Below are 21,246 nucleotides of genomic sequence, written 5' to 3' on the forward strand. Positions count from 1 at the left end.
GAAAAACAAAGCCAAAAAAAACCTTGAGTCCCAAATTAACTAATTTGTTCGTGATTGAGGATTAAATGGGAGGAAAGTAAAACGAGAAAAGAAAAAACGAATAGAAAGGAAAAAATAAGAAAGAGTGAAAAACGAAGGAAGAAATAAAAAAGGAAGAGAAAAAAAAACAAAATAAGGCAAAAAAAACAAAAGAGGAGAGAGTGAGAATTAAGTGTCCTGGAGTATAACCCCAAAGGAGGGTGAGGATGAAGGAGAGAAATAAAATGTAACACTTATGGGTAGTGTAGTTCAAGAAAAGGGAAGCATAAGATGGGCAGAGAATAGAAGGGCTGAGGTGGAGGAAATAAAGGCAATAAGATAGAAGGAACAAACAACAACAACTACAAAAAAAAAAACAAAACCAACAAACAGTGGAACAAGCTGCAAAGTCTGTGGATTTTTCCTGATTTTGAGATGTCAACCTCTTCCTCCTTCTCCTCTCTCCCTCTTCCCGGTCGGCGACTCTGCACCCCAGGCCCTGCCCCTGCGCCACACCCAGGCAGGGACTTGCAGTTGATGGGGTTCTATGGCAATGTCACACAATTGGCTTTAGTCTTGTTGGTAGTCAAGGCCTGCCGGCGTCTGCAGGGTCTAACGACGAGAGAGTTCGCCTTCGTGGATTCTCTCTCCCAGTGCCCCCCTCCGGAACCAGCAGCCTGGCGATCCAGCCCCAAGGCTGCCACTGCTTCTGCCTGGGGAGTAAGAGGCTCAAAGAGCTGGGAAATCCCCACTCTATCCCCACTCAGTGCAAGGCTCTGGGAAGGGCTCTGACAGTCAGGGCCTCCAGTGTAATCAGGCGGGGGTGGGAGTCAATTGTTGTCAAGGTGATTGTTCAGCGCCTAGCATTCCGTTGGACCTCTCAACCCAGGCTTTCCACACTTTGTAGCCTGTTTTGGCCGGTAAAAAGAGGCACTAGTCTCTGCTTGCGACTAGTGTGGTATAGATCTTATTATCTGCCAAGTCCTTCTTGTTAGCGTTTATCCCTGAATATGAAGGCTCTATCAATCAGAAGTTGCCCCCGCCCCTTTAGCGAGAGGCACCAAAAAATATCACTCCTCTTGTCTTGGGTCGGTGAACTGAGAGAGATCTTATCAATTAGAACCGAGGGTGCGCAGATTTCACGGGTTAAGTTAATTTTAGTAATTGGGTCGCAGCTGTGCTCCCGAAGGTATTTCAGGCTGCCTGCGCGCGCCCCTCCCCCAACGCTTGATTGTTAGCTTGAATGGCTGGGTGAGGTGCCCCGCCCGCGGAAAGAATCTCCCAAGTAGGGAATACCGCCCTGGGGCCTCTCCCGCTCCCCGTGCGCGGGCCGCTGGGAACGTTAGTGGTGCTCGGTCTGCAATGCTCGGTCTGCAATCAGACCGGGAGCGCACCAGCGGCTGTTTGCCGCTGGCTCTGCAACCGACCCACTGCTCGCGGCGGCGGCGGCGGCAGCGGCGGCGGTTTCCGAGTGCGGGATGACTTACCACCGGCGCACTTTCTCGCGGCTTGAATGAACGTCCCTGCGGTAGCTTCCTCCACACCCTCGTCTCTCAGATTCGAGTGATAACAGTCCTTTTGCTTTCAGTTTGCTCCGAAGATAAATTTTCCTGTTTCTAGTTGATAAATTTGTTGTGATTTTGGGGAGATCTGTCAGACGCGCTGCTCACAGCGCCATTTCCGTCGGGGATTATATTTAATTTTTCCCATTGAGTATGATGTTGGCTTTGGGTTTGTCATAGATGGCCTTTATCATGTTGAGGTATGATTCCTGTATTCCCACTCTGCTGAGAGTTTTGATTGTAAATGGGTGCTGGATTTTATCAAATGCTTTTTCTGCATCTATTGATATTGTCATGTGATTTTTATCCTTCCTTTTATGTGTTGAATCACATTGATTGATTTGCGATTATTGTACTAGCTATGTCTCCCCAGAATAAATCCCACCTGATCATGATGTATGATTTTTTTCATATATTGCTGAATCTGGTTTGCTAATATTTTGTTGAGAATTTTAGCATCTAAGTTCATCAGGGATATTGGTCTATAGTTTTCTTTCTTTGTATTGTCTTTGCCTGCTTTTGGAATCAGTATTGTGCTTGCCTTATAAAAGGAATTTGGAAGTCTTCTCCCTCTTTAATTTTTTGAAATAGCTTGAGGAGGATAGGAGTTAGTTCTTCTTTGACTATTTGGTAAAATTTTACCTGTGAAGACATGTGGCCCAGGACTTTTGTTTGTTGGGAGTTTTTTTTTTTAACTCTTTTAATCTCATTTGATGAAATCGGTCTGTTTAGGTTTTCTGATTCTCTATATTGATTTTTGAAAGATTATATGTTTCAAGTAATTTGTCCATTTCACCTAGGTTGTCTAATTTTATGGCATACAGTTCTTTATATATATATATATATATATGTATATGTATATATATATACATATATATATGTATATATGGACAGAAATAGAATCAGAGAGAGGGATAGATAGGGACAGATAGAAAGGAACGGAGAGAGATGAGAAGCATCAATCATCAGTTTTTTGTTTTGACACCTTAGTTGTTCATTGATCGCTTTCTCATATGTGCCTTGACCATGGGCCTTCAGCCGACTGAGTAACCCCTTGCTCGAGCCATTGATGTTGGGTCCAAGCTGGTGAGCTTTTTGCTCAAGCCAGATGATCTAGCGCTCAAGCTAGTGACCTCGGGGTCTTGAATCTGGGTCCTCCGCATCCCAGTTCGATGTTCTATCCACTGCGCCACCGCCTGGTCAGACATATAGTTCTTTATAATATTTTCTTGCAGTCCTTTGTATTTCTGCTGTGTTGGTTGTTACTTCTCCTCTCTCATTTTTAATTTTATTTACTTGAGTCCTCTGTCTTTTTTTTTTTGATGAGTCTGGTTAAAGGTTCATCTATCTTGTTTCCCTTTTCAAAGTAAAAGCTCTTGATTTCATTGATCCTCTGTATTGTTATTTTAGTCTCTATGTCATTTATTTCCACTCTGGTCTTTATTATTTCCTTCCTTCTATTTCCTCTGGGTTTTACTTGCTGTTCTTTTTCTAATTCTTTTACATGCAGAGTTAAATTGTTTATTTGATTTTTTTCCAGCTTCTTAAGGTATGCTTGTAGTGCTGTGAACTTCCCTCTTAGGACTACTTTGCTGTGTCCCATAAATTTTGAGTTGTTGTATGTTCATTTTCATTTGTTTCAAGGAAATTTTTGATTTTTTCCTTGATCTCATTGTTAGGCCATTCATTATGTAATAACATGCTATTTAGTTTCCAAGTGTTTGAGTGTTTTTCAGTTTTTCTATTGTAGTTGATTTCTAGTTTCATGCCATTGTGATCCGAGAAGATGCTTGATATGATTTCAATCTTCTTAAATTTATTGAGACTCATTTTGTGTCCTAACATGTGGCCTATCCTAGAGAATGTACCATGAGCACTTGAAAAGAATGTATATTCTGCTGCTTTAGGGTGAAAGTTAGTGAAGATATCTGTTAAATCCAGTTGATCTAGTGTGTCCTTTAGGTCTGCTGATTCTTTGTTAATTTTCTTTCTTGAGGATCTATATCCAGTGATGTTAGTGAGGTATTAAAATCCCCTACTATTATAGTATTGCTGTTGATATTGCTCTTTATGTCCATCAAAATTTGCTTTATTTATTTAGGTGCTCCTATATTTGGTGAATAGATATTTATAATGGTTATTATATGTTCCTGTTGAATTGTCCCCTTTATGTAGTGACCATCTTTATCCCTTACTTTTAAAACCTTTGTTTTAAAATCTATTTTGTCAGATATAAGTATTGCTACCCCAGCTCTTTTTTCATTTCCATTTGCATGAAATATTTTTTTCATACTTTTACTTTCAGTATATGTGTATCTTTTGTTTTGAGGTGGGTCTCTTATAGACAGCATATGTACAGGTCCTGTTTTTTATCCATGCAGCTACCCTATGTCTTTTGATTGGAATATTTAATTCATTTACATTTAAGGTTATTATTGATATGTAGTTGTTTATTGTCGTTCTATTCTTTAAATCTATATTCCTCTTTTACTAGATCCCCCCCCCCACCCTTGTTCTGTTTACAGCAGGCCCCTTAACATTTTTTGTAGCATTGGTTTGGTTGTAATAAATTCCTTGAGTTTTTTTTTGTCTGGGAAGCTTTTTATTTCTTCTTCAATTTTAAATGATAGCCTTGCTGGATAGAGAAGTCTTGGTTGTAGACTCTTGTTTTGCATTACTTTGAATATTTCTTGCCATTTCTTTCTGGCCTCTAATGTTTATGTTGAAGTCAGATGTCATTCTTATGGGGGCTCCTCTGTAGGTAGTTGACTGCTTTTCTCTTACACCTTTTAGGTTTCTTTGGGTTTCTCTTTAATGGAGTTCTCTGTGTTTCTTGAACTTGTCAGAGTTTCTCCTGCACTAATTTAGGGAAGTTTTCAGCTATGATATGATTGAACAAAGTCTCTATCCCTTGTTCTTTCTCTTCTTCTTCAGGAACCCCTATGATGTGGATGTTATTTTTCTTTATGTTGTCACAGAGCTCTCTAAGAGTTTCCTCAGAATTTTTGAGTCTCTTCTCTTTTTTCTTCTCTGCTTTCATGTCTTCATTCCACTTGTCCTCCAACTTGCTGATTTGATCCTCAGCTCCATCCATCCTGTTTTTAATTCCTTCCTTTGTGGTCTTCATTTCTGATATTGCATTTGTCATCTCCAACTGATTGTTTTTTAATATTTCAGTATCCTTTTTAATACTTGCTATTTCTTTTTTTTGTTTTGTTTTTTGTTGTTTTATTTTTTTCATTTTTCCAAAGCTGGAAACAGGGAGGCAGTCAGACAGACTCCCGCATGTGCCCGACCGGGATCCACCCGGCATGCCCACCAGGGGGCAATGCTTTGCCCCTCTTGGGCGTTGCTCTGTTACATCCAGAGCCATTCTATCGCCTGAGGCAGAGGCCACAGAGCCATCCCCAGTGCCCGGGCCATCTCTGTTCCAATGGAGCCTCACTGCAGGAGGGGAAGAGAGAGACAGAGAGGAAGGAGAGGGGGAGGGGTGGAGAAGCAAATGGGCGCCTCTCTTGTGTGCCCTGGCCGGGAATCAAAGCTGGGACTCCTGCACACCAGGCCGATGCTCTACCGCTGAGCCAACTGGCCAGGGCCTACTTGCTATTTCTTTTTTTTTTTTTTTTTTTCTGAAGCTGGAAACGGGGAGAGACAGTCAGACAGACTCCCGCATGCGCCCGACCGGGATCCCCTCGGCATGCCCACCAGGGGCAACGCTCTGCCCACCAGGGGGTGTTGCTCTGCCGCGACCAGAGCCACTCTAGCACCTGGGGCAGAGGCCAAAGAGCCATCCCCAGTGCCCGGGCCATCTTTGCTCCAATGGAGCCTTGGCTGCGGGAGGGGAAGAGAGAGACAGAGAGGAAGGAGGGGGGTGGGTGGAGAAGCAAATGGGCGCTTCTCCTATGTGCCCTGGCCGGGAATCGAACCTGGGTCCCCCGCACGCCAGGCTGACGCTCTACCGCTGAGCCAACCGGCCAGGGCCTACTTGCTATTTCTTTATTTAGGTGTTCGTAATGACCATCCATTGTTGTTCTAAGATCCCTAAGCATCATTACAATCATTATTTTGAACTCCGCATCCGGCAGTTTGGTTATTTCCCAGATCACTCAGTTCATTTCCTGGAGGTTTCTCTTGTGGTTTCATTTGGATTGCACTTCTCTATCTTCTCATAATGTCTGTGTGTTTGGATGTTTTGTTTGTAGAGCTGGTTGAGTCTAGGCTTGGTGTGTCTGCCTCCAGGTTTCAATTGTGTTATTTCTAGGTCTTTTTGGGTTGGCATCAGCTATTATTCGTAATCCACTTTTGGATTTGGGCTGCTTTGAAGTCTTGATTTGTTTGTTTTCTTAACAAGTGATAATCTTGTTTACTGATCTCAGCAGGGGGTTTATTTGAAACTGTATCCAGGAATGCGGTGGGTGTAACCTGAGACTCTGAAGGCCTCTTCTGCCAGTTTGTCTCTCTGGGGGCAGGGTGTTTTCTCAGCTTTAGTAGGAGGAAGTATATCTCAGATCTCCATGGAGACCTGAGTTTCTGCCCCTCCTCCCCACTTCTTGTTTTCCGCTGTGTCTTGTTGTGCTGATTGGAGCTGGAGAGATGTCTGGATATCTGTGACCCGGAAGCACATCAGTCTTTTGTTTTGTGGAAGGATCAGCCCCTCCCCCAGCTATGGCTGCCTCCAGCACTGGATGTGTCAGCTTCTCAGGTCGTCCCCTGCATTCCTCTGCCCCTCACTGTCTGTCTCTCTCTCCCCTTTCTTTTTGGAAGACAAGCTGGCCCTTTCAACACACCTCATTTTCTGGTCACCAGGCAAGTGGCTGTGAGCAGTATTTTCTGCTCTTTTCCTTGGAGAGCCCTTCTAGGCTCTCAACCTCACCACCCTCTGTTCCTGTAAGCAGGGGAGATTCAGGTGCTTTTTACAAGTTTGTTGTGGCTTCTTCTTTGCTCCTTGGTTTTTGAGAGCTGTTCCTGTAGTCCAGAGTTGGTTTTTCATGCTGATTGTTCATAAATTAGTGTGTAATCCAGTTCGGTGGTGTGAGCTGGGAGTCTGTGCATCTGCCTACTCCGCTGCCATTTTCAGGTCTCTCTTACAGCTTTTAGTATTCCTTCTTTATCTCTTAACTTTTGCATTTTAATTATGATGTATCTTGGAGTAGGCCTCTTTGAGTTCATCCTTAATGGGACTCTCTGTGCTTCTTGAACTTGTGTGACTTTTTCCTTCATCAATTTAGGGAAGTTTTTGCTATGATTTCTTCAATCAGATTCTTTATCCCTTGACCTTTCTCTTCCCCTTCAGGAACCCCTATGATGCAGATGTTGTTTCTCTGTATGTTGTCACAGAGTTCTCTTAGAGTTTCCTCAGACTTTTTGAGCCTGTTTTCTTTTTGCTGCTCTGCTTCCATGCCTTCATTCATCTTTTCTCTAAATCGCTGATTTGATCTTCAGCTTAATCCATTCTGCTTTTAATTCCTTCTAGTGTGTTCTTCATTTCTAATATTGTATTTGTCATTCTGACTGGTTCTTTTTTATTATTTCAATGTCCTTTTTGGTACTTGCTATCTCTTTATTTAGGTGCTCGTTATGTCCATCCATTGTTGCTCTAAGATCTTTGAGCATTCTAACAATCATTATTTTAAACTCTGCATCCAGTAATTTGGTTATGTCCATCTCATTCAGATCTTTTCCTGGGGATTTCTCTTGTTGATTCATTTGTATTTCACTTCTCTGCCTTCTCATTTTGTCTGTGTATAAGAAGGGTGTGGCCATGGGAGACCAATGGGTGTGGCCTCTGTGTTCCCTAGGTGTGGTCTATTTGCAGGCCCGCAAGCCCCTCTTCCGTGCCTCAGGCGTACAGGTTCGGACGTTGCTTCCACCAGCAGGTCGCTGTGGTCTCTTAAGCTTCTCCCTCGCTTCTATAGGCAGGACTGCGTTCACGTGCCTTGGCTGGAAGCCTTGGCGGGCCCCCGGCCTTCACACCACCCTCGTGAGTGGTACTGCACTCACAGACCTGGGCTGCAAGCCCTGGCCAGTCCCTGGCATCTGCTCCGCCTCTGCAGGCGGGACTGCATTCAAGCATTTGGGCAGCAAGCCTTGGCCAGCCCCTGGCCTCCACCCTGCCCCCACAGGCCAGCAGTACTGTGCTTGCGTGCCAGGGCCCAAGCCTAGGCACCACGGGCTGGGCTGCGCTGCACTCACATGCCCAGCCACAGGCCACAAGCCACAAGCCTCAAGCCTCAGCCAGTTTCCCATTTTTCACCTTGCCCCTGCAGGCGGGAATTCTGTCATGCGCTGGCCCACAGGCACAGGTTGGGCCACTTTCGTGCACCCTGTCCACAGCTGCAGCTGGTCCCCAACTTCCACCCCTGTGGGCAGTACTGTGCTGGTGCCCGGGTGGCAGGCACAGCTGGCTCCTGGCTTCTGCCTCACCAACGGGACTGCACTCCCACATCCCGCTGCTGCCCACCCTCTGGCATGCACTGAGCAGTGTGGGGGTGGCAGTGCAGCACAGACCTCAGCACTCAATACTGTAGCTCTGATGGCTCCCTGCTTCTGAGTGATTCTTTGCTCTGACTGTAACAGTAGTGCATCTGCTTTGCTGGTGACCTGCTTCCCTTTGCTAGTATTGCTGGTTCCAGGAAAAATATTCACTATAGATTTGGGGAGTGACTCAGCCCGGGGGTTAGGGTGGCTGTCTCTCAAAGTGTTTCTCCCTGTGCCTCCTAGATTAAACTATCTTCCTGCTACTTCGGTCTTCTCAGCTCTCTCCATCCCCCAGAGCCCTGGATGAATGGTTGTGAAAGAGGTTTTCTGCACGGTCCCATTAAGACGAATCCTGAGTATGAGAAATCTGTTTTTTGCAAACAGTATCCTGGCTTGTTTCACAGCTAAATACTGTCTGTACACCTCTTCTAGGCTCTGGGGCTGCAGCCTGGGGCTTCAGTCTTGGGGTCCAGGACCCTTCCCTCTCCTGGGAAAGTCCCCTCCTGCCATACGAGTCCTTCCAGGCTGCTGCTTTCTCCCAGGAGCTGGGCAGCCCTCTCCACATTTCCAGTTTTTCTACCAGTCTCAGTGTGGCTTCTTCAGTGATCTTTGGTTACGGATTCCTCTTGGTTTATCCCAGAGTTGGTTTTTCCAGATGATTGTTCTTAAAATTAAATTGTAATCCACTTTGGTTCTGGGAGTTGGATGTTGGAACGTCCGCCTACTCCGACGTCATCTTGCTGCCCCTGTCATTGATTTTTGACAATTTTATTACCATGTGTCTTGGAGAAGGTGTGTTTGGTTTGAGGTATCTTGGTGTTCTGTTGGCTTCTTTGATTCGAAGCTCTAACACTTTCCATAGGCTTTGGAAGTTCTCATCAATTATTTGTTTGAAAAGGTTGTCCATTTCCTTCTCTCTCTTTTCTTCTTCTGATAGACCATTTATTCTTATATTGCTCTTTCAGATGGAGTCAGACAACTCTTATAGAGCTATATCATTTTTTAGAATTTGTAAGTCTGTCTGCTTTTCTCTGTAGCATTTCTAGTTGCCTGCCTTCTATGTGACTGATTCTTTTTTCTATCTGTCCTGTTCTATTAGCTAACCTTGCTACCCCACTTTTCAGTTCATGTATTGAGATCTTCATCTGTTTTTAATGTCTCAATCTCCTTGGTGAAGTACTCATTTTGTTCATTAGTTTGTTTTTTGGGCTCATTAAATCGCCTATCATTGTTTTTTTGCATCTTATTGAGTATTTTCAGAACTTCAATTTTGAATTCTTTATCATTTAACTCCAAGGTTCTCATGTGATTGAGATTTTTTTCTGGAGATTTTTTCATTCTTTTCCTGAACTATATCTCTTTTTGTGTAGCCATGGGATTTGTTTTCTTTCTTTAATGGCATTTGAGAGTAGTATTGTTAAGAAATCAACAAAAAAACAACTAAAAATAAATGAAAGATTAAAAATTAAAAGTAGGATGAAAAATAGAAAAAACTTTAAAAATAATGAAAATTAGAAAATGAAAAACCATAACACTAAAAAGCAAAAAGCATAAATGTCATAAAAAAAAGATACCCACAAAATAAGAATAAAATATAATAAAATTAATGAAAAAGAAAGTCAAAAGGAAGAAAACTGATTTCACTTTTGAGGTGTTTTTTTCTTTTTTTTCAGTAGGTAGAGTTGTGTTACAAGTTTTATCTCTGTGAAATTCCTGGCCTGACCACTCAGATTTTGCTGTTGCAATGATATGGGCAGGGCTGCAGTCATGATAATGGGCAGGACATATTGTGAAGACTTTACAGCTTTAGTAATGGTGACCTCAGGCCTCCACGTGCTCCTTCCCTCTCTTAACAGCCCAGGGTCCCAACATAGAGCACCTCTGTTTTTCAGTGGAGAGAGTGGCTTTGGAGAGGTAGCTGTGGGGTAAGTCTCGGTAACTCTTCTTACTCCACGAAGTGAAGGAGGCATGATCTGGAAGTCTGGTGGGTCACACTTTGTTTTTCTCTGTCTCTGCACTGACTGCAGGCTGCTGGCAGACCACAAGAACACTGGCTGTCACCCCGTGTTCTGCTACCCCTTTGGTTTAGTATGTCCCTCACTGGAGCCCCAGCAGACAAAAACCCAGACAGTCCAAGCTTCTACCCTCTCTGGAGCCAACCTCAAGTGTGTTTTATCTTCTGCCCCCTTTCTCAATACTCCCCACCTGTAGTCAATTCCACAAGTAGATCTTTTCAGGCAAGCCTGTGAACCCAGCTGGAGTTCTTTTGCTGCATTGTAGCTGTTCAGTTTGTTCAGATTTCAAGGAGAGATAGCAAGGATATCTCTCACACTGCCATTACTCTGATGTCATCTCAAACCTCTATTTTAAAAAAGGAAAGGTTCTTGGAGAAGAGTACATACTTTTCTCTATGGAGCAAGTAACCCACTAGTTCCTTTTTTCCTCCCACAGGATATAAGAACATTGGCTGTTGCCAAATTATTTTATTTATCATATATTTGGCTATTTACTTAATATTGGGAATTCTTATCTATATTAGTAACAGAATATGTACATCCTGGAGCCTGGTTCTCTTTGCAGTCACCTTTGGATGATTTTATCTTTATCTTTCTACACTCTTCTCTGAACTCCTTGTCTGGCCAACTTTGCTGAGAGTTTTCATTAAAGAAATGAAACCATGACATAGCCTGGTTGTTTTTTTTTTCTATTTCTCAATTTCATATATACTTTAGCCATGATACTATTCCATGAATTATTGATAGAGTACAATATATAGTAATCCAGACCTTTTAGATATTAAAGAGATTGGCAAAAATAAAACAATGCTATCTCTTCAGTCGATTTGTTTGTTTAGAAAATACATATATTTTCATGAAAATACCTTTTTTATATCATGTTACTATATTTTTATTTATTTTTTAGTTGAATTTATTACTGATACTAGTTAACATAATTATACAGATTTTAGGTGCCCAATTCTACAACACATTTCTGTACTCTGTATGTGTGTTCACCACCCCAAATCAAGACTGTGTCTATCACCATTTATGCCCCCCATACCCTCTGCCACCTACCCCCTCCCAGCAGTCAACACACTGCTGTCTGTGTCCTTATGTAGTACATGTCATATGGGGTCCATTGGTACAGTCTCCCTAGTCAACTGGTCAGATTGTATAGGTGTGTCTTTTGTATGGATTGTATATGTCCTCCTGTTGTAGTTGCTGTTGCGATGTCAGTGGGAGAGGTTGACCCTTAGGCTGACTGGCTATGAGGAATTTCTGTGACCACAGCAGATGAGCTGTTTTGTAGGTGCTGACCCCATGGAGTGAAACTTGCGCTAGAGGGGCTATGCTACCTGCTGAGTCTGCTCTTTGGGTTTGGCAATCATGAGCTGGTTGGATGGTGCTCTGTTTTTGGTCTGAACCTGGCAACTGGGTTTTTGCGCTTTTTTGGGAGGGACTGTGGTTCAGGTCAATGCCAGCCACTGGTAGGTACAAAGTGATCTGCAGAAGGTTGCCACCTCTGCTTGGTTTGGATGTGACTGAGAGAGGCTAACGAGTACTGATGCCAGCTTCCACTAGTTTCTTGCTTAAGGCATCATAGCAAGTGATAGCAGGCATATTGGGGTTAAGCGCTGCTTGTTTAGTATATTTTAACTTTAGAAATATATCATATTAAGAACATGCACGCTGTAATCTGAGATAGCCAGTTTGTTTAGAAAAGCTATTGGTAGAGATCAGGCCAGGAGCATTGTTTAGATGAGTCAGCATGCAGGGAATCAACAGGAAAGGGTGATTGGTGTTAGGCATTTTAATGAATAGCTTAGATATATTATTGCCCATTGAGCCTGCAGGCAGGGTGTAGGAAAGACTCAACAAAGGGAAAACAGTGTCTGCCTGCACTTCTGTTTCTGTATTGAGCTGCCCTAACCCATGTCCCTCCAGTCCTCATCCTGAAGATAGTAAATTCAGCTCTTCTTTATATGTCCCTGCTGTCTCAATTCTGGAGCTTAGAGCAAGTGAGTTTAAGTGAGTCTGTACATAGATCTCCCCAACAGCCCTTCATCTCACTCACATGCATCTCCACTGGTTATTGTAACTAGAAACTTTGGGGACTTTTATTTTATTTTATTTTCCTCTGGAGCCTTAGGCTTGGGAGCCTGATGTGGGGCTGGGACCCTTTGCCGCTCAGGGATTCTCCACAGCTGAGAAAGCCCTCTCATTTCTTAACTGCCACAACATGGATGGATATAGGGCCTGTTGATATTGTATCTCTGCCCCATTCTCAGATGGCTTCTTTTTTATATCCTTAGCTATGGGAGTGATGTTCATTTAGTCTTCCAAGTGGTTCTCAATGATGGTTCTATAATTTAATTGTAATTTTGATGCAGTAATGGGAGGAGGTGAGTATAGCAATTACCTACTCATCATGTTCAATGGAAGCCTGTATGCTTTTATTTATAACTTATCTTTTTAAAAACATACTAATAATCATGAATTGCTTTAATTTAGCATCAACGTTATAAGAAATCTTTGGTTTATGGAGCAATGTAACAGGTATAAAGTCTTTTAAATCTAGGTTATGTTTAAAATTTAGCTGAGGAAAAAGAGGAGCTATATCTTGACTAGTATTTATTGACACAGATACTCTTTTTAATGTACTTTTGTTCATAAAATTATGAAACTAAGAAAACACTTATCACATCGATTTTATTGATCTTGATATAGTTTATAAGTATTACAATATTCTTAATTTTATTATGAAACTTTTACCTTCTTGCCATATATAAACATAGTTATATGGTATTTACAGGAGCATAAGCTTAAAGAGCTAAGTATGTTGATTTCTCTTTTACTTCTTCATATCAATAACTAAAGAAGATATATGTGTGTATGTATAAATACAGGTATGTTTACGTCCACACACATGCATATTAGAAGCCTGAAATATTTTAGATGGACTGCTGTTTCCAATAGAATGTTTTATTATACTAATGAAACTAAATTTAATCAACAAGAAAAAATTGAGACACTTTATGCAAGAGTTTACATTCAAGCACCTGAATTTTTATCAGTATTACCAGTCATCATGGATACCCCAGGTGGTAAGGCAGGGCTTATTGTCCTGATCACCTGATATGTCTGTTTACTCCCCGTCACACTCACATAAGTCCAGCCCCTGCTCTCCAGCTGTCAGTTTTTTATCCTCATTCTGAAAATGTTTGTCATTCCCCATAGCTGGCCCATTGGAAGAAGAGCGGTTTGGCTTCCCAGCATTCAGTGGCATATCTCGCCTGACCTGGCTGGTCTCTCTCTTTGGAGAACTTTCTCTTGTGTCTGCCACTTTGGAAGAGCGAAAAGAAGATCAGTACGTGAAAATGACTGTGTGCTTGGAGACACAGAACAAATGGTAGGTTGTGGGAAACTGAGGAGAAGGAAACTTAAGGCCATCCGAACCTTGAGGGAACCTGGGGCCTAGACCCTTAGCCCCAACTCCAGGAGAGCTGTCTGCTTCTGCAAACAGAACAGATACTGAGATTTTATTTCTATTGCTTTATTTTGCCCTCACAGCAGCCCTATAAGGTAAGTAGGACAAACATGACCCCCTTGGCTAGTAACTAAATAGAGACTTACAGAATGTGAGCTAGTTGTCTCAGCCATACAGGTGAGCAATATCAGACCTAGTAGCTTTTGTAGCCTGAATTATTTCCAACACTTTATTATAAAAGTTTCACATATGTGGTGAAGTTGAAAGAAGTTTGGATTGAACACCCATACAGGTAGCACTTAGATCCTGCCATCAACACTTTACACCGCTTGCTTATCACGTGTCAAATATTTATCTTAACCAAAATTTAAGTTTCTGTTTATTGGCTTTATCATCACATAATACTGTCATACTGCTCGCAAAATATCCTGATTCTTCTCTTACCAAGTTTTTCTTTTCAACAAAAGCACATTTATAGATTTCCTTTAACCCTTTGAGTAGTGAGTTTTTTGTTAACCCTTTGAATGAGGACATTCATGAATGTTCATACTACTCAAAGGGTTAAAACATTTCAGCTCTGTAAAATATTTAAAACAGCAGAGTGTTTAGAGTTTCTCTGTGTGTTTCCAGGTAGATGAGCCTCATGGTGGTAAAATAAACACACTTTGGGGCTTTTTTTTTTTTTTTTACTGATTTTTGAATATTTTATTTTATTGATTTTAGCAAAAGGAGAGAGAGAGAGAGAGAGAGAGAGAGAGAGAGAGAGAGAGAAGCAGGAAGCATCAACTCATAGTAGTCACTTTTTGTATGTGCCTTGACCTGAGTATTTTTAAAAAGAGAAAAGTATTTGATTCCCTAAATGAAGCCTGGTGTCCATTTTGGGGAGTATCCATTTTGCTAGGGAAGGTCAGAGGTAACAGATGAAGGTGAAACATGCAGAGCTTGGGCATGCAGCATGTGGGATGATAGCAGTGGTGGCCCCTGGCTCTGATGCTGTCCATGTGGAACTGCAGCCATATTCATCCTGTCCACTGGCAGTTGGTCTCCTGTATTCAGTGCTACGGGTAGCTGAAGGTACTGCAAGAATACAGGGAAGGGGGTCCTGGAGAGGTCAGATCATGCTTCTTAGAGGTGCTGTGCTCAGTATTGAAGTGAGTAGGGGTCAGACAGGAAACAAGATGTGAGGGAAGCAAGAGCTAACTTTGTTGCAAAGGGGTGGCAAGCACTGAGTGAAGTTAGGAACAGATGGCAAATACCATATTATAATTTTTTTTTTGACAGAGACAGAGTCAGAGAGACAGACAGATAGGGACAGACAGACAGGAAGGGAGAGAGATGAGAAGCATCAGTTCTTTGTTGTGGCTCCTTAGTTGTTCATTGATTGCTTTTTCATATGTGCTTTACCTGGGGGAGGGCGGGGCTACAGCAGAGCGAATGACTCCTTGCTCAAGACAATGACCTTGGGCTTCAAGCCAGTGACCTTTGGGCTCAAGCCAGCGATCATGGGGTCAGGACTATGATCTCATGCTCAAGCCAGTGACCCCATGCTCAAGCTGGTGAGCCTGTGTTCATGCCAGATGAGCCCATACTCAAACCAGTGACCTTGGGGTTTTGAACCTGCGTCCTCCGCATCCCAGTCCAGTGCTCTATTTACTGTGCCACCGCCTGGTCAGGCATAATTTCTTAAATTTATATAATACTTTCCACCTCACAAATTGCATTTTTAATTTCACCACTACAACTACCATTCCAACAATATTTAATTTTACTGATTATGAAGTTGCGGTAGAGGAAACATTTTTACATTTTGTATTCCCTCAAATTCTAAGACTGTGTTATTTGGAAGGATATGAGAAATTTTCTTAGTTGGATTAAAATATTTGGAGTATCTCAAATTATTTTTACCTTGTGTTAAAGCAGATAATAAAGGCCATTGATAATCATATTTGTCATCACATTCAGGAATGTTTATAAAGGCTGTACAATGAATTTTTAAAACTAGCCATAGGCTGAAACTAATATAATGTTACTTGTCAACTCTACTTCAATAAAACAAAGACAAATAAACCAAAATCCCAGAAAAACTAGCCATGGAATTAATTTTTTAAAGAATTTAGGCCAACTTTTGATAGTGTTTGTATCAATCATTTATTCTTTTAAAAAATTTGAGTCATGCCCAGTCTGGGTGGCTCAGCAGATAAAGCATCAACCCAGCTTGCTAGAGGTTGCTGGTTAGGTCCCTAGTCAGAGCACAAGAAGCAGTCAATAAAGTGCACAACTAAATGGAACAACTAAGTGAAACAATGAGTTGATGCTTCTCTCTCTCTTCTCCCCCCAACCCCCCAAATCAATGGAAAAGATTTTTGAGTCATAACCACAAAATCTTAGTTGATAGACTGAACATTTTACTGGTTTACTAGTTTAATTTGATTACTATTTACTAGAGTATTTGCCTGACCTGAATACGAATTTTTGATTTATGGGTTAGTATGGATTCACACATGGGTCATTTTAATGAGTTCCAGAATAAATAGGAAACTTGCTGAACTACAGTTCTTTAAAGTAGATTGGTCTCTGCTTGGTTTATGTCCTCTGTGGTATGGTGTGCTATGTGGCAAAGTAAAGCCCTTTTATCCTGTGAATGCAACTCTGGCTGACTTTGCCTGGGAAGATTGCTTTGGAATCGGTGAGTCTCTTTTCTCTTTCTCTTCCAAAGCTTATCTTAGTTTGAAGGACAGACTTTATGAATAGATGTGTTTCCAGGTCTTGTTACTACATATTAGGAGCCTCTGCCAGTTGTTTCCAGACACAATTATTAAGTTACAGCTATCTTCAAACGACATAATGGAATAGAGCAGAACCACAGGAGGAGATTGGGCATGATCTTGAAAGGTCACAATAAAAGAACTAGCAAAACCCTATTGTACAAGTGCTAGTATTAGCTAATAGTTTTTGACTGCTTAGGCTGTGTAGGTACAGCCCTAGCCCTTTTATAGGGATTTTCTCATGTAATCTTTATACTGTACTATCTCTCATTTAGTCACACTTAGACAGCCTGTCTCTAGTCCTCAATTTGTCACACTTTCTCCCCCAAAATACACAGAAAGGACATGAGAAAGGAATATCATGGAAAACACATCAGGCTTTGTCTTTACCTTGTCATAGTTCTCACCTGTCATTGAGGTTGGCATCATTTGCCTCAGATCCCAGAATTACCCAGAAAATTTTAGTGCAACTTATTCCCAAGCCCATGTTCTTTGCATTTAACCAGCGGTTTTCAAACTTTGTAAAAAGAGGCATTAGAACACATTTTCAATCCAAATCTTATGTGGACAGCCAGTATATTGAAGTACATATTTCAGCTCCTGTTGAAGTCAAAGCCTTGCATGTACCTGCCTGCTTGTCCTTTATGTCAATGGAATTGGGCTGTTTAGAAAATCACCACTTCTATAGTTCTTGTAGATACATGCTAATGCTAAGGATGTGATGTGGTTGAACTCCTTTTTGTAGCAGGTGAGAAGTAAGAAGCATTTTTACAGGTAGTCAGTACCCAGGTTGATGAATGGAAGTATTTTGTGTATGAAGGTTTTCACAGAGAGGAGCAGAAAAGCTGACTGAATTCAAGCTTGTTTTTTTTGGTTGGGACATCTGAAGGTAAGTGCTGTCCAACACAAGTAGACCAGATCCCATCAGCAGCTCTACTCTATTCAGTTTGCAGTAAAATGCCAATAGAGGATGTCATCACTTGTCATCCCATGATTAGGGAACTGTGGCTTTTTAGGACCACAGAATGAAGAACTTTGTCAACATTTGTCCTAAAGTCCCCTTGTGTGAATGGGTATTAGAATGGCTCCCCATTTATATTTCAGACTTTTTTATTCCACATGCTAGCATAGGTCCTGGTAAGCTAGGTTAGCCAAAGGGGAGAGCTCCTTAGGTTGGAAGCAACTCTGAACTCCTTGTGACACCCCAAACAATTCTGTGTGACTTACTTGCACTCTTTTCCTGCAACCCAACACCTAAATCTTAAGACTTATTATGCCTCATCACTCTAGAGGCAGAGAACAGCAAGCAAATCATCAGTAGTTTCCCTTCATTCTTTAACAATGATGGTCTAATTTGCCTGCACCAGGCCTGACCTACTATGTAGTCCAGTGAGAGAGGAGAGAAGAAATCTGAGTAATGGTGGCAGGACACAGAGAAGGCCAGAGACACTGATGCATGCTCAGGATTTAACGATTTCCCTGTTCACTTAGCACAGCAGTCCAAATGGAAGCCAGTCACAGAAAGACAAATGATTTCACTCATTGTGGAATCTAATGAACAAAATTAACTAACTGACAAACAAAATAGAGACACATTCATACATACAGAGCAGGCTGACAGCTATCAGGGGTATGGGGGTACTGGGTGAGGGAAGTGGAGGAATTGATCAAAAAAAGGACAAAAAGAAAAAACTCATGTATAGCCTGTTAGCCTTAGTACAAAGATGCCAGTTTGATTTCTGGTCAGGGCATATACAGGAATGGATCAATGATTCTCTATTTCTCTCTTTTTCTTCCTTTATTCTCTTTCTAAAGTCAGTAAAAGAAAAAACTCATGGACACAGACAACAGTATGGAGATTGTTGAGTTAGGGGAGGTGGAGGAGGGTATGGAGGATAAATGGTGGTGAACGAAGACTTGACTTGATGGAGGTGAACACATAATACAATGTACAGAGATATGTTGTATAATTGGGCACTCGAAACCTGTAAAGTTATGCTAGCCAGTGTCACCCAATAAATTCTATTAAAAAATTTTTTTAAAATTGCCTTGTTCTTGACCCTAACTCATCCCCTTAGGAAAAGAAAATGGAGGGGAAAGCACACAGAAGTAGCTAGAGGCCAACAGCAGATCATCTCATTCCTGGGACTTTGTTCCAAGAAAAGGAAGGAACACTATATATGTGTGAAGATATAGAATATAGGATATTCTTATTAATGAGCTTAAATATTTGGCAACAATGAAATGTTAAATCATATAATCAATTTTGCATGCTATGCAATATTTTGGAATAAGTAAAAGCATAGTCAAATTGTTTATAATTTATGCCATATAGATACAGAAATGAAACAAAGATACTTTTGTTTAGATGGAGGAATTATAGATATTTTTTATTAAAAAGTTCATAATGCTGTATTTTTAGACTATATAAAAGAAGCAGATTATTTTTCATCATACTATTCAATAAAGCTTCTTTCTTTAATTTAAAGTCTAAGAGGTTTCTCTTTTCATTAAGCAAATAACACAGCTCTTCTCTATTATAAAAACAATGATATACCAAGAGAAAGGAGAGATTTTAGAGACATGGTTTATTCTGTTTGGATTTTATATTTTTATCAGTACTGACATTAGTCTGAGCATTGAAATTGAAACAAGTACTTTGTTAGTGTGGAAAATCTAGTGTTTTCTGGCATGTGCTGGAGGTTATAGACTTTTTTGAGAATATAATGAAAAAATATTTTATCTTAAAAATGCACATACACATGGAAATAGTTTGCACAAAATACCAGGTGGTTTGTAGATTGCCTATAGCTCTTACCTGGCTCCCCTAGAGTAATCCATGAGACTCAGAGTAAAAACTCCTGAAAAACAAATTGGTTTTCACACAAAGATTATTGCATGAATACCCCTAGCTGATGGCAAAAAAAAATAACTGTTTGGCAGTAAAGTTGGAAATAATCATCCGTATGTTGCCTTTGGGAATCTGGTAGAGGTTGGGTTGCCACCCAAGCCATGACAATGAGGTGTAGCTGAAGGGACAGTGGGTACAAAATGAGCCCCTGCTACCAGGTGCTGTGGTGCCAGGAAGCATTTGTTTGCACTCCTGTGTAATCTAACATTATGGTTCTTTTGTTTTTGCAGTCCGTTGACATGGATTGAAGAGAAAGGGCCTGGTCTAAAACGAAACCGACATTTAAGCTTCCACTTTAAATCTGGGTCTTTGGAGAATATGCCAAATGTAGGAACCAATAAGAATATTTTTCTGAAAGATCAAAATATATTTGTCCAGAAACTCTTGGGTCAGTTCTCTGAAATGGAGCTGGCTGCGGAAAAGAAGCGCATCCTGCACTGCTTGAGGCTTGCAGAAGAAATCCAGAAACGCTGTTGCTAAAAGAAGGAAAGAAAGCAACAGGGTACTTTCAAGATGAAGCTGTAGTTTGACTTTTATCAAGAGTTGACTTTAGCCCTGGCCGGTTGGCTCAGTGGTAGAGTGTCGGCCTGGCGTGCAGAAGTCCCAGGTTCGATTCCCGGCCAGGGCACACAGGAGAAGCGCCCATCTGCTTCTCCACCCCTCCCCCTCTCCTTCCTCTCTGTTTCTCGCTTCCCCTCCTGTAGCCAGGGCTCCATTGGAGCAGAGTTGGCCCGGGCGCTGAGGATGGCTCTGTGGCCTCTGCCTCAGGCACTGGAATGGCTCTGGTTGCAGCAGAGCGAAGCCCCAGGTGGGCAGAGCATTGCCCCCTGGTGGGCATGCTGGGTGGATCCCGGTCGGGCTCATGCGGGAGTCTGACTGCCTCCCTGTTTCCAACTTCAGAAAAGTACAAAAAATAAAAAAAATAAAAAAAAAAACAAATAAAAGAGTTGACTTTATCTTTATTCTTGCAATTAAGCATGTATTGGGTAAACAGGATTTGCTTATTGTCATGGTCGTGGTATTTGGGACTAAGGGTATGTAGTAGTGGGGATAAAGGAAAAACTCAGTTTGGTGAAGCTGATCCAAACGCTTTGTATGCTTGATTTCATTTACTTTTTCCAACATCTCTATCAGCAGCATTTCCCAGGCTTATTTCCATTAGTTTACTGGAAAATCTTGTTTGAAATTCTTCAGGTAGCTGAACCAGTCTTTATACCCCACTCAGGCACACAACCATTACAAAAATAACACCAGTAACCTTCCCTGCTTTAAGGAATTTTATTTTCCCTCACAGACATTTACTAGTTGACTGTTAAGTACTAGGGATTGTAGAAATGAATGAGACATAGCCACGGCACTCAATAATTTACAGTGTCATAAAAGAACCACACATAAACCAGACATTGTAACATAGTAGGTCCAATAAAAGAGATATGCCTCCAACCATCTGGAGATAGGTTTGGGTAAGAAAGACTTTCAAATCAGATCTTGGTGAATAAGTTAGCAATGTAAAGGTGACCATAGGGCTTTCCTGGCAGAGGAGTGACATAAAAAAGAAAGTGAGAAGCAGCCTCGTGGGTGTCAAGGGAGTCCCAGAGAGGTAAATCTTATCATGAGGGACCCCATAAGCCAGATGAAGGAGCTGGTGTGTTACTTATTAGGCAATGCAGAGGTACTGAAAGGTATTTAATAGAGGAGTGACATGGTCAAGTTTCCAGTTTAGGTAAGGTGGTCAGAAGGCTGCCTAGAGAGGAGACTTCAGACCAAGGAGGAGGCATTCAGTTGAGAGCTAACAAATGTGTTGGTGCTGTTAGCCCTTGCCTTGTCTGAACTGGTCCCTCATGTTGAGTGCAACTGCTCAATTTGAGAGCCAGAGCCAAGGCACAGGAAGTTAGCTGCTCTTTTGTTTCACTGACGGTCCAATTGCATTTTCCTCAAAGCTTGGGTTAGCTTTCTTACCTCTGTAAATCCTCCATTTTGTTTTCTTGCCTCTTTTTCACTTGCCCTTAACCAGTTCTGAATCTAT

At 41.6% G+C, this 21,246-nt stretch overlaps 1 protein-coding gene across 1 annotated transcript in view; it reads left to right on the forward strand.

Moving 5' to 3' along the window:
- BLVRA (biliverdin reductase A) overlaps positions 1 to 20,115 on the forward strand; it is an 81,994-nt gene extending 61,879 nt beyond the window's left edge. Inside the window, exons 9-10 of the mRNA XM_066341337.1 lie at positions 13,295 to 13,466; positions 19,451 to 20,115. Coding sequence (XP_066197434.1) covers positions 13,295 to 13,466; positions 19,451 to 19,700 — 422 coding nt within the window. The 3' untranslated portion in view covers positions 19,701 to 20,115. The remainder of the gene's footprint in view (positions 1 to 13,294; positions 13,467 to 19,450) is intronic.
- Positions 20,116 to 21,246: the final 1,131 nt, after the last annotated feature.

This window comes from Saccopteryx leptura, chromosome 6, assembly GCF_036850995.1.
Source record: "Saccopteryx leptura isolate mSacLep1 chromosome 6, mSacLep1_pri_phased_curated, whole genome shotgun sequence".
Classification (NCBI taxonomy): domain Eukaryota; kingdom Metazoa; phylum Chordata; class Mammalia; order Chiroptera; family Emballonuridae; genus Saccopteryx; species Saccopteryx leptura.